General features: G+C 34.7%; 1 protein-coding gene across 3 annotated transcripts in view; it reads right to left on the bottom strand.

The window, feature by feature from the left end:
- Positions 1-20,625, bottom strand: part of SLC27A6 (solute carrier family 27 member 6) — a 54,859-nt gene that overhangs the window by 19,887 nt on the left and 14,347 nt on the right. For all 3 annotated transcript variants that reach the window (XM_079143862.1, XM_079143863.1, XM_079143861.1), the window contains exons 4-5: positions 18,020-18,178; positions 14,016-14,140 (exon numbers count right to left, since the gene is read on the bottom strand). In XM_079143862.1, the coding sequence (XP_078999988.1) occupies positions 14,016-14,140; positions 18,020-18,178 (284 nt within the window). The remainder of the gene's footprint in view (positions 1-14,015; positions 14,141-18,019; positions 18,179-20,625) is intronic.

Here is a 20,625-nt window from a genome sequence, read left to right as displayed (position 1 = left end):
AAGTAATAGAAAATAATCAGAAGTAATGATAAATCAGCAATTACAGTAAAATAGAGAAATAAATTTTCTTGGTATTTATAATTTAAAATGATAAATTAAACATATTATTTGTCTCAATTTCTTCTCTGACCACCACTACACTGACTTTAAAGATTTTAATTTATGCATTCTCAAGAACAATTAAGTAAGTGAGAAGTAATTCGCAGAACTAAAAAATGAATAGATAAAAGGCACATGACTAAGCAGAATGTATAAGATTGATGTCTAAGCGTATAGGTGAGTCATCAATAAGTGATCCTGAAAAATGTCAAGCAAGCATCAGAAAAGAACGAGGAAAATAGAGAGCCTGGAGTTGGTTTCAGAACCAGGAGACATCCTAATTCAGACAATGTATCTGAGTCTGTCCTTGGCACACATTAGCCAAATACTAAAGAACTGATCTCTGGAGAAGACCAATGAGACACATACTTGTTCCTTATGAGGAATCTACTGAAAACAGAAGAGTTAAGAAGAGAATGAGATGACTAAAGTGTTTTTACTGCTCTGACCTCAGAACTTTGGTACTCAGAAGTATAAACCAGAGCAGGAAACTGATGAGCTGCTATCACAAACTGATCATTCCAAAAGAGTGACTCTTCGGAAGTACCTCAGAGCAATGGCTCGATGTTACCTCAGTCATTCTAGAATCTAACCCTTACGTCAACAAATTACATTCAGGAGCAGTCAGTTTTCTAGTACTTCATTCTGAGATATGATTAAGGCATAGATTTTTTTTTAAAGGGTGAAAAATACATAAAAGGACTTAAAAGACATGTATGAAATTTTAAAATCCATATCAAGAGTCTTAGAAAACAGTAAGAAAGATGGAAAAAAAATAATATCTGAAGACGTTTTAACAAAATTTTCCAAAGTGATGGTAAAGTATCAAGCTACCGATTCAAGTTCTTAAACCTCAGATTGAATAAATACCAGGAAAATACACTTGGACATTTTCTGGTAAAATTTCTAAGAAGAGAAAAGTGCAAAAATGAGAGAAAGAGTTTTGGGAATTTTAAAAGCAGTTAGAGGTTTATCAATTTCAAAGGAGACAGCATGACTACTTAGGTTGACCTTTCAATAATAACTACAAAACCTAGAAGAAAATAAGAGAGTATCTTTAAGATATTGAAGAAAATAATTGTCAAGATAGCATTTTATATTCAGTGAAAATATCATTCATAACTAAAGACAAAAAACATGTTTCATATAAGTATAAACTAAAAATTAGCCTGGGGATGTAGCTCAGTAGAAGAGTACTTGCCTAACATATCTGAGGCTCTAAAAATTAGGTTGGGAATGTAATTCATGAGTACCACCAACCAACCAACCATCACACAACATTAAAAAATTATTTTCTTAGTAGAGGGGTACTAAATGGAATGCTAACATAGGTTTTTAACACAAGAGAAAAAGAAATAATGTCATATAGGAGCAAGCAAACAAACATTTTTTTTTAAAAATGGGAAGGGCTGAGGAGGACCAGAAAATTCAAATATGGTACATGTAAATAAACATTGAGACTTTAATGTTAAAATTACTCTTAAAATTTTAAATATGTAGCAATAGAGTAGATGATAAGAAAAACATAAAAGACTAAAGGTAGGTAAATGGAATTAAAGTTTTATAAAATCCTAGCAATGAAAATAAGTAGAGAAGAGCTGTCTTAAGATAGAATGGAATAAGTGAATGCTGCATGCTTTAAAGGAATAAAAGCACTCAAGGAGAAATAGGAAAATAAAAGAAAAATACAATAATGTGTATCTAAAAAGCTAGTTATGAAATAGTTTAAAATTATAAATTATAAAATATAAATTATAAATTATAAAAATATAATTTCAAAAGAAGATAAGAAAACTGTGTGAGGAGACAAATAATGGATGAAACAAGTAGAAAAACATGATGGAAGATTTAAGCCAAAATATATCAGTAAACAGTTTAAACATAAACAGACTAAATACTACATAGAATAGATGTTTCAAATACATGAAAATATAAAGCTTAACTATTTGCTAATTATAAGAAACATATCTTAAATATCAGATGTTATAAAAATTAAGAATAGATGGATGGAAAAGACATGTCATACCTTCAGAACCCAAGAGCTAGCTATTATGACTACACTAATGCCAAACATGGTAGACTATAAATAAAGACACATTTCTGCAGAGAAAGAGGGACATTTAATAATGATAAAAGGCCCAATTCGCCAGAATGATAGCAATCCTATATTTCTAGTCATCTAACATAGTCAAAATATATAAAGCAAGATTAACAGCAATAAAAGGAGAAATTGATAAATCTGTTTTTAACTTATCTTTTCAGGTACTGATAAAACAAACAGGAAAAATAATCAAAAGAACAGAGAATTGTGAAGAAAATTTATCAGCTTCATCTAATTTATGTGCACACATAGTATGACAAATCACTGAAGAATACACATTCTCTTCAAATGCCCATAAAAACATTTAGTAAAATAGATCAATCATAGGTTGGGTCCTATCACAAATGTTAACCAAATTCAAAGTACTAAATTTTATTCAGAGTATGTACTCTGACAATAAAATTAAGTCAGAAATCAATTACAAAAAGACAACTAGAAAATCTCCAAATGTTTGGATGATAATTCACACTATGTTAAACAACCTATGGCTAAAAAAAAAAAAAAAAAAAAAAAAAAAAAAATTGCCCTGGAAATTAGATTCTTTTTTCTGGTACTGAGGATTGAACACAAGGGTAATTAAACACTTGACTATATTCTCAGTCCTTTTTACAAGATAGGATCTCGCTACATTGCTAAGGATTTTGCTAAGTTGCTGAGGCTGGATTGGAATTTTCAAACCTCCTACTCCAGCCTCCCAAGTCTCTGGGAGTACAGGAGTGCACAACCATACCTGGCGGAAATTTAAAAAATAAAACAATAAAAATTAAAATATGCCACAAAAGCAATGCTTTGAGAGAAATTTATTGTGTTAGAAAATACTTAAAAAATGATCTCCATGCTCCCTTCCTCACTCCTCTCTATCCTGCACACATAGATTGCTCAAAATTAAATTTGCTTTAAAAAGCAATGCCACACAGAAAAATAAGGAAAAGTATATTGAGAGACAATTCTTCATGACATATATAAAAAACGTATGTGTTTGTATTTGTGGGTAAGTGTTTATGATCTGATATATAGCCTGATATCTATGGACTATCTTTTCAAGGACATATTTATAGCAAATAGTACATGTTATTAAAAATCATATATTACATATAAAAACAATCTAACAAATGTTTGTATGCTTATATATAAATGCATTTTATTATAAGTATTTTAAATTAGTTATATTATAATTTGTAATTATTGATATGTGCATATATAATTATATTTATATATATATATATACACACACACACACACACATAGATGTATGTATGTGTACACACACACACACCAGATTATATTTTCAAGAATGTTTATATAACAAACAGCCTGGAAGCTATAGATAGCTTTTGGATCATAGTAAACATTTACTTACATTCTATGGTAGGAAAGTCTTCCTCCTTTTCTGTAACAAGGAAGTAAAAGAAGGACAGGGTTCACCAGAACTTCCTTAAGTGACTAGAAATTTCCTAAGGGTAGTATTTCCCAGCTAAGGCATAGAGCTATGTGACAAACATAGCATGCATGTGGACCCACCTCTGCATTATCCCCATGGGACTTGGGGGATGGAAGACTGTGGTAGACATGAGACGTGAACAGAAGCTTCTGATACCTACTGAGCTATGTGTAATTAACTGCATTAAATTCATTTGCCGGACTGGGGTTGTGGCTCAGTTATAGAGCACTTGCCTAGCACATGTCAGGCACTGGGTATGATCCTCAGCACCACATAAAAATAAATAAATAAATGTGTCCATCTACAACTAAAAATATTTTTTTTAAAAAAATTCATTTGGGCTCACTGTTTCCTTATAGTTAGTGTAAGGAAGTGTGATGAGCCAATCAAGCACTGTGCTACTGCTACAGCTTGATAAAGTCTTGAGAACCTATTCCTCAAAGAAAATATTCAAGTATTCAATAAGTATATGAAAAAAAATCATTAGTCATCAGAGAAATAAATCAAAATGCCATGGGATGGCAACAAGCATTTATAAAAAAGTCATTTATTCTTTAGCACTATAAATTTTCCAACAAATTTTGCCAAGGATGTGGGGCAACTGGAACTCTTTAGGAGGGTACGACTGTATATTATTATTAGTGCCTCCACTTTGGTAAAATGTTTGGCAATAGCTACTAACACTGAACATATGCATACAATGTAATCTGCCAACTCTACCCTTGATTGATTATCAAGCGAAACATGTACATACATTTGCCAAAAGACATATATACAAATGTACATAGTAACATCATGAATCATATAAGGTCTCCACTGGAAATAATCCAAATCCATCAATAGTAAAACAGATTATTTAAATGTTGTTTTAGAGTAATAGAATATGCTTGCCTTAGTTTTCTATTGCTGCCATACAAACTACCTCAAATTTGGCAGCTTAAAACAGAAAATTTATTATCTCACAATTCTTATAGGTCAGAAGTCCACAACGGCTTAGCTGATTTATGTAATCCAGGACTCACAAAGCTGAAACGAAGGTGTGGACTGGCTGGGCTCTTATCAGGGGCTCTTGGAAGTCTACACTTTCCAAGCTCATTCAGGTTCTCAGCCGCCCAGTTTCTTGAGGTAGTAGGACTCTTTTTTTGCTGGCTATGGGTTGGTGAGAGTGCTGTTTTATTTTTTAATTCATAAAAGTACAATTTGATAGAAATAAAGTCAATTGAAAAAAATAAGAACCAAGATTATGGAGTCATCTGAAATAAAACTTTCACCTGTTGATGCATTTGAGCCAATGACAGTTTGAGCCAATGATAATTTGAGGAAACTATCCTGCCGATAAAGGAACTAACTCACTAGATAAGAGTGGCTTCTCCCAAGATAGACAGCTGGTTGTTTTTGTCTACCAAACATAGCTCACAACCATTCTGTCCTGGATCCCAACTGCATGTCAGATATGGCTTACCTGGCATGGAGCTAGCTCTTGGGTTTTCCATTACCATTTTTTCACAAAAAGAACTCTAGTGTTGCAAATCTTGTGATGATTTATTTTGATTGAACAGAGAACAATCTTTTATGTGGATAACACTTGGATGCTTTTCAGGTCAGTTATGAGTTTTGGCAAGTTTTATTTATGAAAGGTGTTGATGTGTTCCACAAACCAATATGAAGGTGGTTTATAAACCAAATTCCATTGGCTGTGTGTTGTGGGGGCTGCAGCTGTACCAGTTTATTAAGTAAGAATAAATAATCACCCTAAACTATTCCATTGATCTAGAAAACCAAATGACCAAAATAGAATCAAGGCTTTTGTCCAAAACTATCAAACTAATTTCCCTCTCAAAATGTCTTTATTCTATTTTCTTCTTTTAAATAAAGATCAAGATTTAAAAGATTATACCTTGAGGAATATGAGGAAAGATCAACCAATACATTATATAGTGTTGAGGGGGTAAAGAAAATGTATGTTTCTTTTGGTATTCAAATATACACAAATCATAGAAAACATATAATAAAGAAAAATAAAATATCTGTATCACCATAACAGTATTGTTAATTTTTCACATATCCATATATGTATATACATTAAAAATTAAAATCATACTATGATATCAGTATATATTCTGCCTTATAAATATGTTCTAAATATTCTAAAACTATTAGCTATTATTCTTCAAAAGTATAATTTTCCATGGTTTAAAGATTATCATATAATTATACCACATTTTATTTCCTCATCTATTTTTGAATTGCAACATGGTTTTTAAATGTTCACCACTATAAATAATACTGAGTTAATATCTTGTCTATGAATCTTTATATCTCATTAGGATAGATTACTGGAAGAAGTCAATAGTTGTAAATATTTTTATGACTTAGTTACCTAATGTCTAAAAAGTACACCCCTGTTTAAATCTTATTGAAGAGGGTGTGGTGGCTACCTCTTTTATGAACTAAGACTAAGGATTTTTATTTAACTTAATAAGAAAATATAGTGTATTTTATTTAATTTACTTTGTTTTTAAGCAATAGAATGCTTGTCATTTAATAACATGTTCAGAAGATTACACTATTTAATAATTTACAAGTATTTTCTGCTTTGTAGTTTATTTTTAGTATTATATCCAGTGTTTATTTGTATAGTTAGATATGTCTTAAAATGGTGTTAATATATCTACTTAATTTGTGATTAAAAATGTATTTTCCCATCAAAATATATTTTCCCAAGCAAAAATAGTAAGTATAATAATCTATAAATTATTTTCTTCCTCTCTTCTTTATATTTAACTATTACATTCATCTAGAATTAACTTTATGAAAAAGATTAACTCTTAAATTTCACATGAGGATTCTCCTCATTTATGGTCAATTTAGATTCCATGAAAATTTTAATCTATTCGAGAGCATTTATCCAAAGACTTTCAAGTAGAAGGGCATCAATTAATTAAAGCCTTAATGTTCACAAGCATCTCTATGTTGACTCATTAGGCACACAAACACAAAGTGTTTTTAACCACTTCTCTAAAATCTTTCTTTGAAATGTCACTGAGAATCCAAACACAGCACTCCTGAAAGTGTTAAACATAGTGATTTAATCTGCACAGATGATTAAGTTATAATTATTATTTTACAAATTATTGAGAAAATTATCAGAAAAATCAATTCATATTTTTGTTTCCTGGAGACAAAGAATGAACATGTAAAGATATATAAATGAAGATAATGATTCATTTACTTATAATAATATGGAAATCATACAAAACCTTGTAGCAAGCCCAGAGGATGTCCTTATTTTGGACACATGAACACACACATATATCCTCTCACACATATGCACATGTGGAGGAAGGGAAAAATAGAAGAAGCAGTTTTAAGAAACTAGTTTGCACAGGAATAGAAATTTTATTTTACAGGGATATATAAGATATGATTATAAAATCTAAATCAAGGCTTGACGAACCATAGCCTACAGGGGTCAAATCTAACTGACACCCTATTTTAATAAATAAAGTTTTCTTAAAACACAGCCATGCCCACTTATTTGTAGATCATCTGTGGCTGCTTTTGAAACACATAGGCAGAATAAAGTAGTTGTGAGAGACACTATGATCCACAAAGTCCAAAATATTTATTAATCTAGTGCTTTGCAGAAAATATTTACTGACACCAGTTCTAAAATATGTTCAAATAATGAAAAATTATTATTAGCACACAATAAATGACATCTGGTCAACTGGACCACACACTGATGCTACAAATATTGGCTCTCTAAGTTTCCTCATCCAGAGTCCCATGTGTCTTTATTCTATGTCTCCTTTTCCAAAAGGGTTTTAACCCCTTGGAAATTACTGGGAATTGGCTTTATTTTTAAAATGGGGTGAAGAGCCTGATCATACTAGTCAATGACTTGGCTTCCTGTGCACATTGGGCAAACTATTAGAAGTGCAAAGCACTAGTCAGTTGACCCTTTTAAAAGAACGACCCAGCTATTTATGCTGTGAACTCTACTGACTGCTCCTGGAAAATGACTGGAAGCCAGAGGAGGGGGCCTTCAGGTAGAGACTGATCCAATAACATTAACCTGGCATCAACTGAAAGATGGATTGGGAGGGCGGTGAGGTCAAGGTCAGCAGGTAATATGGTTTAGAGAAAAGGTACTGAGGGTAAGAACCCAGGAATGGTGGCAGAAATAAAAAAAAAATTAAAAAAAGCAGGGTCAGAGGAATGACAAATGTGAAGAAGACAAAAGTCATCAGCACTGGCAAAGGAGCCTTAAATGTGAGCCCAGAATATTTAGATATTGAGAGAAAGGACTAATGTTGCTATTTATATTTGTTTTATATGTACCAGTTTTGAGATGTTGTGAAACTAATGGTATGTTACATAAAATGCAACCAAATCTTGGTAATAAAAAAAATCAGTCATTTAAAAAAAAAAATCAGTGTTCTTAAGTCTCTTCTCCCAAGGCTTCTTTAACATAAATTCCTATTCCTTTTTATCCTTCCTAAAATATGAGGGTGCTACTAAATATTGCTGAATATCTAAACTATGCTGGGAATGGAATGAAGAGAGCATGCATAATTATAATGAGTATAATTAAATGAATAACATACATATATATGCAGTGAAGAACTTGGGGGTGAGAGAGAGAGAGCATTAGAGACAGAGACAGCAGCAAAGAGTAAAAGTGAAAGAAAATGAGAGAGAGAAAAAAAGCAAGAGAGACACAGAGTAAAAGAAAAAAGTGAGAGAGGCAGACTGAGAGCAAGCTAGGGAAGGAAGAAAAGGAGAGAGTGGGAGGGAGAAAAAAAGGGAAAGGGAGATAGAGAGGGAGGGAAGATGAAGAGGGAAAGGGAGAGAGAAAGAGTAATGAACAAAGCAGAGAAAGGGACAGAGAGTGAAATAGAGATACACAGAAACATAGACACAGAGTTACATACATGGATAGACCCACACAGAAAGAAACAGACACATACACTCAAATACAGGTGCAGAATAAAACACCTTCACACAGAGACAGACAGCCACACACAGAGATACAGACAGATGCATGAACAGAGATTCTCTCTCTATTCCATGCATGCATGCATATGTGTGCATGCACATATGTGCACGCACACACACAAAAAGCCAGCAAAAGACAAGCAGAGAAAACAATACAAAAAAGAGACAAACTTAGACCCGGAAACATACACAAAGAAGACACAGAGATGCACACTCACAGGACACTCAAATAAGGAGACACGTAGAGTTGCCCACAGAGGCAAAGGTACTGAGATACACAGAAAAGACATATGCAAACAGAGAGACATAAACACACACACACACACACACACACACACACTCACACACACATAAAACAAAAAAGAGAGAGATCAAGAAAAAAAAATGAAGAGGGCAAATACAGAAATACAGGGCAAATACAGGGACAAAAGCCATTTGCAGCACATTAGGAAAAGCAAAGGTGGGAGACATGTATGAGCCCCCATATCCAGGTTATTGTATTAGTCTATTTCAATCATCACAGTCACTGTATAAAATAAACATTGTTTTCATTTGGCAAATAGGGATAATGAAGTTCAGGTACAAGGGTACATACCATAAACAGACAGAATTTGAACTAGATAAAACACAAGGTCTATGAGGGCAGGAGTAGATGCCAAGTCTTCACTTTGCTATACCCCAGTGCCTATGATAGTGCCTAGAACAGTGCCTGCAATAGGGCCTGGTGCATAAGAGGGGTTCACAGTGCATGTGTGGGAGAAAGGAAGGAAACCAGCTCTAAAATGCTTCAGAACCCATGCTCTATTTTACTAACCCTGTCCTCATGGTTTCAGAAATAGGAAGCCATCAAAACATGGGTAGTTTTATACTTAATGAATCTGAAAAAGCAAATTAAATCATTCACCAATTTCACAATTGCACTTTTCTTGCTGGTCTGAGATAAAGGATGATGATGCTGGGCATTCCTATGTGCTGTAGAACAGGCCCTTGCTATGTTTACTGTATCCTGTCTTTTGTACCCTTTGTGCTCTTCATTCCTACATACAACTATTTCATGTTTTTACCTAAGGCCTAATGAACATATCACATTTAACAAGTGTAGCATACATTTTACTTTCATTCTTCAAATCTCAGTTTTTCCTAAATCATCAAATGGTTTGTAGTTCAGCTAGCTGTTTGAACCTATAACCTGGGACTCATCCTTGATTCTACCAAGTCCTGCACTCCCTATTCCTGATCACAAGTTCTGTTGGCTTTCCTTCCATAATAGATCTGGAAATGACATCATTTTTTCCATTTTTTTCCTTTATATTTTATCATATACTCCCATGGAAATAAATTCATGAAATTTCTCCTCCAAGGAGGAGGACCGGGTCCACAGGTGACCCAGCCACACTCTCCTCTTCAAACATGTAAGTGGTTTCCTCTGTGGTTCTCTTCCTTTTCAGTTTCTTCTGTTGTGACTAATCCCCCAGTTTTCCTATGCCTGGATCCCACTTGTCATGCCAGGTCCTAAATGTGCAGGTCATCATTTCAGTGAGGAATTCCCTGACTACTCAATCTAATTAGCAATGCTCCACTCCCACCGCCATCTTCCTCTATTACTTCATCGGGTTTTATTTCATGACACTTGTCATTTTCATAATTATTTTTGTTGTATGTTTGCTGACCTGTTTTCTCTTCCCGATATGTCTTCTTTCAGAGCATAAATTCCATGAGAGATGCCATCCAGTTTGTCTTATGCATTCCTGTATAACTAACCTACAATATTACTTGAAGAAATGAATGAATGATCAGCATGTATGATCTTATCCCCAGATGTATCCTTGGTATAGGTATGACTATCCACCAGATTGGGCAGAGTTAAATACTTAAGACTGACTCTGCAGCAAGTCTTCAGCAGAGAATCACTGATATCTATGGTCCCACCACTTTCTTCACTGATAATATTAAGGGCATCAGTATTAAGAAAACACAGATCCAACCAAAAATTGCATGCTGGTTCTCCAATAGTGTAGAAAACCTGGGGAAGAGCTGCCTTCCTAGTCTCAGACCTTTCGAGTCTTATCCCATTTCTGCATGACTGAGAAGAACTGGTTCTTCTGGCTTTTTGTAAATCTACTGCTGTTGTGAACCATCTTAAAGATGTTTATACTGAAGGAACTTTAGTAACTGCAGTTTTGAATTAAAAAAAAAAAAAAAAAAGTGGGGGTGGATAAATGCTGCCAGTCAGGGAAAGCCAGCCTTAGGAAGCTTTAATGCAAATCCATATAAACACTCAATTCAGACTGGGACTTTTGCCTGCAGGTAAATCTCTTTTAGAATCTATTTATCTGGATATGACAACAAAGCTGGATTTATTTAAAGAACACATGGCTCTGCTTTTTTTTTTTATTATTTAAAGATTCCTTTGAAATAAGTGTGTGTGAGGTTTCAAACAATGGCTTATGAGATGTTCAGTGTTAGTTGTCTGAGTTGAGACCCTGTCACTTGTTCACTCTGGTCCTACCAAAACCCACTGGCTGAGCTGACTACATAGCAGATACTCTGTTCCCCTCAAGAGATGTTCATTGAAAGGAACAGTGGACAGGAAAAAAGCAAGATCTCCTTGAATGAATGTGTCAGAACAAATGACTTTCTCCTTTTTCTGATTTTTAATGCCAAGAACTGCCTGTACTCGTTTTGTATGAAATCAACAAAAGCAGATTAGGTAATACAAAGCTTCTTTCCTTAAAAAAAATTATTTTCCTTTGGGTAAAGCTATATTTATTTCCATTTCCTACACTTTCATGAACATTATCTTTTATGCAAAGAGATTTACTAAGAATGAAAATTAGCAACTAAAATGAAATCAATTAAAGACAACCAGAAATTCTTTTTCAATTATTAATTCCTTTAAATTCTCTGCAACTGTAATATTTTCCTAAAATTAGTGCAATACAAATTCAGAGAAGTTAAAAAGGTGTATCATTTCATTAAAAATTCAAAGAAAAGCACCCTGAGAAAAGATTTGCAGCAAATATGACAAATTATTAATACCTTTATTATGTAAAGTGAAACTTCAAACAGATATAAAACATTCTGTGTCCAAAAGATAAGTGGGTAAAAGACTCAGAAGAGACTTTTAAAAAGTCTTTTTAAAAAGATAACATAGTTAGAAAGCTATTCTGCTTTGTAAGTTAAACAGCAAAATAATATATTCTTTTTAGTCTAAAAAACAGAAATGACATTAAATAATCATTTTCCTAATTAAAAACAAAACTTAAATGTCCTTTGAGAAGCCTGAAGAAACTGGGTTTCATCTACAATATTTTAAAGTGTGGGCATGGACACTGGCCTGCTTGCTCTCCTCTGCTCTGCTTTTCAGACTTATCCGGGGGCTTCAAGGACTTCTAGTTCTTCATGAAGCACAAGAGAAAGCCCACTGATTTTAATAGCCCCCAGTACTAACAAAGAACTGTGCAACAGACATACTCCCACATGGGGAATGGGATTCTAAGTCACTTCATCCACCTTGAACAGCAATCTTGGAGTGCTCCATAAAAATCAGAAAATTATCCATACCAGTTAACCACTTTCATTTCTGAGGCCCCATTGAACAGCACAAAGACACTAACTATAGCATTTAAGTTGGTAAAATTTTAGAAAAAAAATAACTAAATGTATTCAATGAGTCATTAATACTTAAATGAACAAATGACCTTAGAAGAAATGATGTTGCTATTAAGAGGTTGAGAGGCCATTTGAATGGCTGGGTGATGATTGAGAAAGAACATAGTGTCAGCAGGTAGAACATATATCCCGTACTATTGACAGTAATGGAACTCCATTTAAAGTAGTTTTAATCTTACTGAAAGGCACTGATTTCCTAAATTAACCTAACAGATTTCACATTACCAAACACAATGAAAGCTAGGAGACAAAATACATGAGGCTAGGGTATTATTGTTCTATTGGGTGGTACTCTTCAGGTAAGACTACATCCTTATCTAAACCAAGCTATTCTTGAAGAGAAAAAAGTTCAGAAAACACAAAAAAATTTCTCTGGAACTTCATGACTTAGCTATGGATCTATGGTATCTATAGTCATTTTGAACACTCCTAACCAAAAAACAAAAAAATTTAAAAAACGAACAAACAAACAAACAAAAACAAAGAAGAAGAAAGGAAAGAAAGAATGAGATGGTATCTACTGCCAAAAGGAGGAGGTCAGGTAATAGACCAGAGGTCTCTTCCTGGGAAACTGCAAGCTCGAAATAAAAAGATTTTGTTAAGTCAGATTTGACAATTTCACAATCTTCTCTGTGTTCATCTCCTCTTTGTAACCCTGAATCTTTAATAAAGTCTTGCATAAATGACTCCAGTCTAGTTTCAGCTGTGTTATGGGAATTAGTGGAAGAATTGTGTGTCCATGTTCTAACCAGAGGAAATGAGAAAAGATATCCCAGCCCACCAACTGCAGTAAGCAGGTGTGATGGTGGCAAAGAGGGTGACAGCCCCCAATCTAGAAAGGCAAATCTCAAAGGCCAAGATCCTGCTGTCCTGCCCCACGTGTGGAATGGGGAGGCATTCTCCACTGCCACTCTTGAAGATGCTAATGTCAATCTGATAAAGAGGTTGGTTGTAGCCTTGAGAATGTTCAGAAAAACAGAAAGTTAGGAAGGAAGTATTTGGAAAGATAAATGAAGCTAGAAAAAGGAAAATATCTTCCCAGGGCCAAAAGGCAAACAAACCAATAAAGACAAACTTCAGGCTCTTGCAACTGTGTGTGTGTGTGTGTGTCTGTGTGTGTGTGTGTGTGTGTGTGTGTGTGTGTGTGTATTATTTTTCAGGTGATGGTGATTGATCAAAGAATGTGGAAATGACTGCCTTAGGTGGAGAAACAAGTACAAATCAAAACAAAATTTATCTCTAAAGTAAAACAAAACTAAAATATACTCTATTATAATCATGTAGTCAAAAGAAAAAAGTAGAAAAAACAAATATACTCAGTGTCATTAGGTTTTTTTTTCTAAAGAACAACATTTTGAAGATTTATCTATTTTATATTTGGAATAAGCTGATTTCTATAAACATAGCATGCATCCAATTTCATAATGGAAAGTTTAACTAGCCTAAACTCCAGTGCACTGCATCATGGATGTGTTCTATTTTGCTGCAATACAATACATATTAGTATTTTCCTGAAAAGATCTCTTTTTATATTCTCTGTTTTATATTTATCTTGTTGTATTGCATGCATCTTTGTATTTCAGCTAAAGTATGTTCTGGAAGAATGTGGAGTATAAACAAAGCAATACAAATTAACATTTCTGTATATATACTTACTCTTTTTGAAATACTTAAGTTCTCTGATGATAAAAGTACTCTTACCTTGGGTTGTTTGCAAAGGTAGCGACACAGTTCTCCAATATACTGAAACACAGTCACATTATACTTCTTGCAATCATTCCAAAATTGACTTGCTGAGAATTTCTTCTTCAACACACAAGTGGCACCTATGAGAAAAGGTAAAACAGGAACTAGGCTAAAACTTCAAGGGCATAATTCATATAAAAACAAATGGTGCTACTCTGTCTAATCATGGTTGCTCACTTCTGACCCTTTCACAATTCATCTCTAATTATTTATATCAGGTTCATTGGAAAACACTGATTTTATGGTCCAATGATTCTTTTTAAAATATTGAAATTGTATTTATGTATTCTGACTACAAATATGCTTTTTTAAATTATATATAAATTATATACATATGATGAAAGCAACAGTCAAAATAAGTAGGATAGCTACAAGAATTAGAGCATAACTGTACACAAGGGTCATCATCCTTTACACAGAGAATATTTACTTACCTTTGACCTTGATTATATACCTACTTTTATTTTTAAAACCTAAATGCAGATTCAGTGTATCTGAGATCAGGATTTTATAAGGTAGAGTGAATAAAACAGCACCAACAGGGGTGGGGATATAGCTCAGTTGATAAAGTGTTTGCCTCACAAGCACAAGGCCCTGGGTTCAATCCCCAGCACCATAAATAAATAAATAGATAAATAAATAAATAAATAAATAAATAAAAATAAAGGCACCAACAAAAACAACATTATTCATCAATAAATACAGAACCCAATAATAACAATCTGATAACCTGATTTTTTAACAATGAGTCTTAATCTTTAAATTGGGACATAATTCACATGCCATACAATTCACAATTTAAAGTATATAACTCAGTGTTTGCTAGTATGGTCACAAAGTTTGCAATCATTACCACTAATTCCAGAATATCTTCATCATCCCCAAAGACACCTCACACCTCTTAGTAGTCATTCTACTGTCCCACTTTTCCTCACTCCCGGCAACCATTCACACATTTTGTGACTCTAAATTTGCCTGTCTTGGACATTTCAGATATATCAAATGATATAAGATTTGACATTTTCTGTCAAGTTCCTTTTTACTTAACATAATGTTTTCTAGCATGTTTTAGTATTTCATATTCTTTTTTATGTCTGTCTAAATTCTTTCAGAGTTCTCCATACTGATTGCTGCTAGTAATCTGGGCAGTTTCTGGCACCTTATTTTGATTGTTAAGTGAAGCCATGGTTTTCTGAAAGCTCTTGATGCTTGTTGACATGTAACATTGTTAGACTTTGGTTACTTATTCCCATTCTTCTTAATTTGGCTTTGTGACATACACACTCTAAGCAAGTTGCTTATTTTCTCTAAGTTTGTCACTTCTATTATTTCAGCACATCCAGACTTCTCAGGAATCTGCTATTGGTGTGTTGTCACTGTTACAGCACTAAAGGGTGATCCAAGTCCAGGTTTTTTCTAAATCCACACTTGATATGTTGTTCAGGGAAAAAAAAAAAAAAAAAAAAAAAAAAAAAAAAAAAAAAACAGGGGGTACCTGGAAAGTGTAGTTAATCCCAACAAGCCTGTTTCTGGGGCCAGAATAGGCCCAGTCACCTGTGGTTAGGCAGTATAGAGTTCTGTCCATCTATGGGCAGAATAAAACCATGGACGGACTAGCCCCATCCTCTTATGCCATGCATGTGACTACCAAGGTCACAAAGATTTGTCACATTCTGAGTCCATAGTCCGAGACCAGCACTCCAATAAGAAAGGGTCATGGTCCATACTGCTATAGGATGTCTATTGCTGGGGTGGACTCACAGACAAGACCTGAGTGATCTGTCACAGATGATTCTGACTGATAGAAATCCAATAAATTGGAGCTGCATGTCTTCCTCTGGCACCTATACTATTCCAGGACTCTATCCACAGGAAGGACTTGGGTGTAAGCTGTTAGAATCTGCCCTACTGTTAAGTTTCACCAGCCAAGCACTACATTCCAGGACAAAGTACTAAGCTTACAACATATCCTACCCAAGAATGGGGTCTTGCTCTATGCTCTATGTTGGGGTAGTGTTGGACAGTACATTGCTTACTGAGGCTGATGCTAAGCTTGGTTGTCCCTGAATCTGGGTTACAAGGAACTATACAGTCTAAAGGGCACACCAAGGCCCATATCACAGCAGAAGTGATGCAAGCCAAAACACAATTCTGTCCCATGGGAATATGGATCTCTGCCTGGTGCCAGGGCAATTCTAGAGCCCCTTCTGTGAGCACTGTCCTAGTGATAGTCCTAGCCCCACTGCCCAAGGTGTAGACAGTTCTTTGCTACAACTAAGCTGGATTGTGCCTGTCATGAAGCCAGAAGCACCTGCAGTCTCATAGAGGGAAGGGCTGTTGTGCTCCACTCCCACTTCAAGGCTAGAAATGATGCAGACCAGTCTATACTACTAGCATGTGGGTTTCTGCTTGATATGGGGGAAAGTCTAAAGCCTCCATCTTTGAGCTCTGACCTGTATATAGGGTCTTTGGTTTCTTCCCAGTGCTGGTACTGAATTCCAAGAAAAAGACCTGAGATTGCTTAACTGTCCTGCTTCCCAGCACGTAGGGTCTCACTCCAAGCTCTGCCTCTGGAGGCTGGAGTGAGTGCTAAAGTCAGTCAGCCACCTAGTCTAAGAAAGCTCCAGTGGCTCAGTCTACCTAGTGTTAGCTTGGTGGTAAGGGTCATGGGGCTCTGTTCAGCAGTGGTTTTTGCCACGGAAGGTCTGGTACTGGGTTTCAGGTCTAAGGGTCTCTCCTCTTCCCAAGAAGGAGGCATCTCTCTCAAGGTTGAGCTGCTTGGAGTTGGAGGTGGGATACCAGAGGTAATTATTTTCTTCTTGCCCTCTTTGATGCATCTTTTCTTTTTGTTATACTAAAAACAAGCACTATGGTCTGTCAATGGGTTTCCTTAGCTTTTTGTTGTGTGTTTAGCTGTTCAATTTTGTGTGTCTGTGGGGAGATGATCACCAGAGGATTTTACTCAGCTGCCATCTTGTTCCAGCTCCAACAACCCAGTTTTGACAATGATGCATGTCTTATGTAAATATTCCACAGAAAATTTTAAGGTGTTTAATCTTTATTTATGGCAGATATAGATTATGTTCTAAATATGCTATTCTAAATAATTATTTTATAGTATTTTAGACATATACAAGAAGTAATGAATGATCTCTATATATTATTTTAGGGCTAGTAAAGAACATATAATTGTGCATGTTTAGAATGGAAGTTACTCAGTCTCAAGCTTTATTGGCTGACGTCTTGGGTGTTTAGTGTACAGTGTCTGCAAAAATGACCTCAATAATTCCTTGTCCACACTTAGTTTTTTAATGTGAATCTGTTTTTCCCTCCCTTGAAGAGGTGGGCTCTGTCCTTCCTACACCTTGAATTTTGAATCTGGGCTGACCTGTGACTTTCTTTGATCAACAGAATGTGAGTGAAATAATCTCTTTGATTCACACATCCCCCCCCCCACTGAAATACTACTACCGCCATTTAAGGAATCTAGGAGTAGCCCATTAGTGAATGAACAATCGTAAGGAGAAAGAAGCCCCATCAACAGTCAGCTCCAACCACATGGACAAATCCCCAGGACTTTGACTTTTCTACTTCAGGGATACCTTATGTCATGAAATTGCATTATAATAAATATTATGGTATAAAAATATTATGTCATAATTATTTAATTACATTGTTATATAACATACATGCAATCACTCTGAATTCTACTAAGAGTTTTAAATTTTAATGAATACGAGTTCTAATTATTAGACATTTTGAAAACTTACCAAAAAGAAAACTTACCCTAGGGGTGGGAGGGGTGGGGGGGAAGGGAAAAAATAACAGAATGAATCAAACACCATTACCCTATGTAAATGTATGATTACACAAATGGTATGCCTCTACTTCATGTACAAACAGAGAAACAAATTGTACCTCATTTGTTTACAATAAAAAAAAGAAAAAGGAAAACTTACCCAACTCAACACATCCACCAATTCCCAGGAGAGATCCTGAGCTATGATACAAAGGAAGAGTTATATAAACAATGTCATCAGCTGTACAACCAAAAGCCCACAATCCAGCAGATCCCTTTAAAGCCTGCAACTGACTAATCACGGCTGCTTTTGGTAGTCCTGAAAGACAAGAAAATAAAAGAATATACTTTCTTATTCTACTGGTTAACCTATTCTAGATTTTTGATATAAATTAAACCATATAATATTTGATTATATTGGTTCATTTGAGCTACTATAATAAAATACCATAAACTTCAGAACTTATAAACAACAGACATTAATATCTGTTACACACACACACACACACACACACACACACATACACACACTGAGAAGCTTAAGCTCTCTAAAGAAGCCACTTCTATGTTAAAGATGCTGCAGACTAATGGACCTCTGCTAAGAAGAACATCATAGTTATAGAGAGATGCAATCAATATTGGAAGTAGAGAGCCAAAATCATCTTAGGCTCTCTACCTCCAATATCTCTTTAGAAAGAAAGTCATTGACTTTTAATCTTTATACATGATCTAATATTATCATGTCTATTAGGTAAACATGATATCTTGGGATATCATGTTAAGTTTAAATGATCTCCAGCCTCCACCAATACTACAACTAAGAATGTTATGAGATAATATCTGAAACCTACAGAAAGATTTCTACACTTTATAGTCTGCCTACCTGATGTATCCTCTGATGTATCCTGTCTAATGCATTTATTTATAATCTTTGTCTTGTGGCCATAAAAGTTCAAGTAATCTTTTTTTTTTTTTTTTTTTTTTTTTCATCTTTTGGTACTAGGGATTGAACCCAGGAGTACTTAACCACTGAGCCATATACCCAGCAAGTTTTTTGTATTTTATGTACAGATAGGATCTCACTAAGTTGCTTAGGGCCTCACTAAGTTGCTGAGGCTGGCTTTGAACTCGTGATCCTCCTGTCTCAGCCTCCCAAGCTGTGGGTATTACAGGCATGTACCACCACACCTGGCCATGTAATCTTTTTTATGGCATAACTTGTCACTCAGTGTAACTTAAATCTGTGTTTCCAGGCCATAGTGACCAATATTTGACTCAGAGTAAAGTGTTTTTGTTCCTTTAAAGCCGAGTTGTTATTTTATGTCATACATACACATACATATCTGACATAAAATAACAACTCTGAAATATACATATATATGAAAGAATATATGTGTATTTATATGTGTATATATGAAAGAAAGTGTATATGTATATATGAAAGAAGGCCTATGCCAGTATGAAGTATATAAGAAATTGAGACAAAATACATCAAAGTGCTTTATAAAAGAGGTCATGTAAGTGTAAGTTACTTCAATAATTAATTTCTAAAATCTTATACATCTTAGATGTGTACAGAAAGACCAAAATTATGTAGTTTGAGATACAATTTTCAAGGACCCACATCTGCTATAAAAATTTTTAAAAAAGATCTGCAAAATGAGGCAAATCCCAATACAAATCTAAATTATAATTGAGATCGAAGCTTTCTAGAGAACAATTCAGCTCCAAGCAGGACTCTTTCATGTTGTTGTGTTTAACATGTCCCACAGCATGATCAGAATAGCCTGTCAGATTCCATGGTATATAATGGTGACACTTTCCCATACATTCACGAACCAAACATAGCTTTCCTTTCCCCTCTAGTTTTCTGCCAATAGAATTAGTTTCTAATAAAAATTTATAGTTGAAATTAGGATATAAAAGTTTCATACTGCTTGTATTACTTGTCATTAATCAGTCAGATATTTTCCATATTGTTATAGAGTTTTCTATACTTCTGCCAGTGTAATAAACTCATTCAGTTAATAGGTAATATATAGTATAATTTAACAGGCTAACCCATATGCTATTGTCACATGTATGGTTGAATGTTAGCAATTTTATACACTTCAACCTGTATTTCTTTACCACAGAACACACCTAGTTTCACGTTGATAAGTATTATCTCTTGAATTAATTCATTAGGTTTAATTGTATTTTAATCATATCCTATCTGTCAGGTAAAAGGGTCTTAATAGTTTAAGAATGTCTTCACACAGAAGCCTCCATTGCAAATCTACCTCATCAGGTCTCCACCTATGCCTCAGTGGTAGAGTACCTGCTTAGCATGCATGAGCACAAGGGCCTAGGTGAGATTCTCAGCATCACAAAAACAAACAGGAAACAAACACATATAACTCATCAATACAGTTGTGTTGCTTTTTAAAATGCTATGGTGATGAGGAGGATCATTAGATTTCTTGGAGGCAAGCAGAGACTGATGATAGAGAAACCACTGGAAGCAAGCAAATGGAAGAATACAGAATAATGAGTCACAGGTAATTGAGATTTAAGAGTATCTTTTTCTACACTCCACATACTGATACAATCCCATGTAGCAATCTGTCAAAGGGAGTTGCGAAATGTCAGTAGCTCTTGTGAACTTAATGCATCTGATTTGACTTTATTTCCCAATTACAGGAATTAAATGCCAAGACTGAAAACGTGTCTTCCAGACTTGAATACTTCCTCACTACTGTCTTCTTGTATAGCACAAGAATCCTA

The sequence above is a fragment of the Sciurus vulgaris genome (assembly GCF_902686455.1).
Source record: "Sciurus vulgaris genome assembly, chromosome: 6".
Classification (NCBI taxonomy): Eukaryota; Metazoa; Chordata; class Mammalia; order Rodentia; family Sciuridae; genus Sciurus; species Sciurus vulgaris.
Note: the sequence above shows the minus strand (reverse complement) of the source record. Positions and strands in the feature narration are given on the sequence as shown.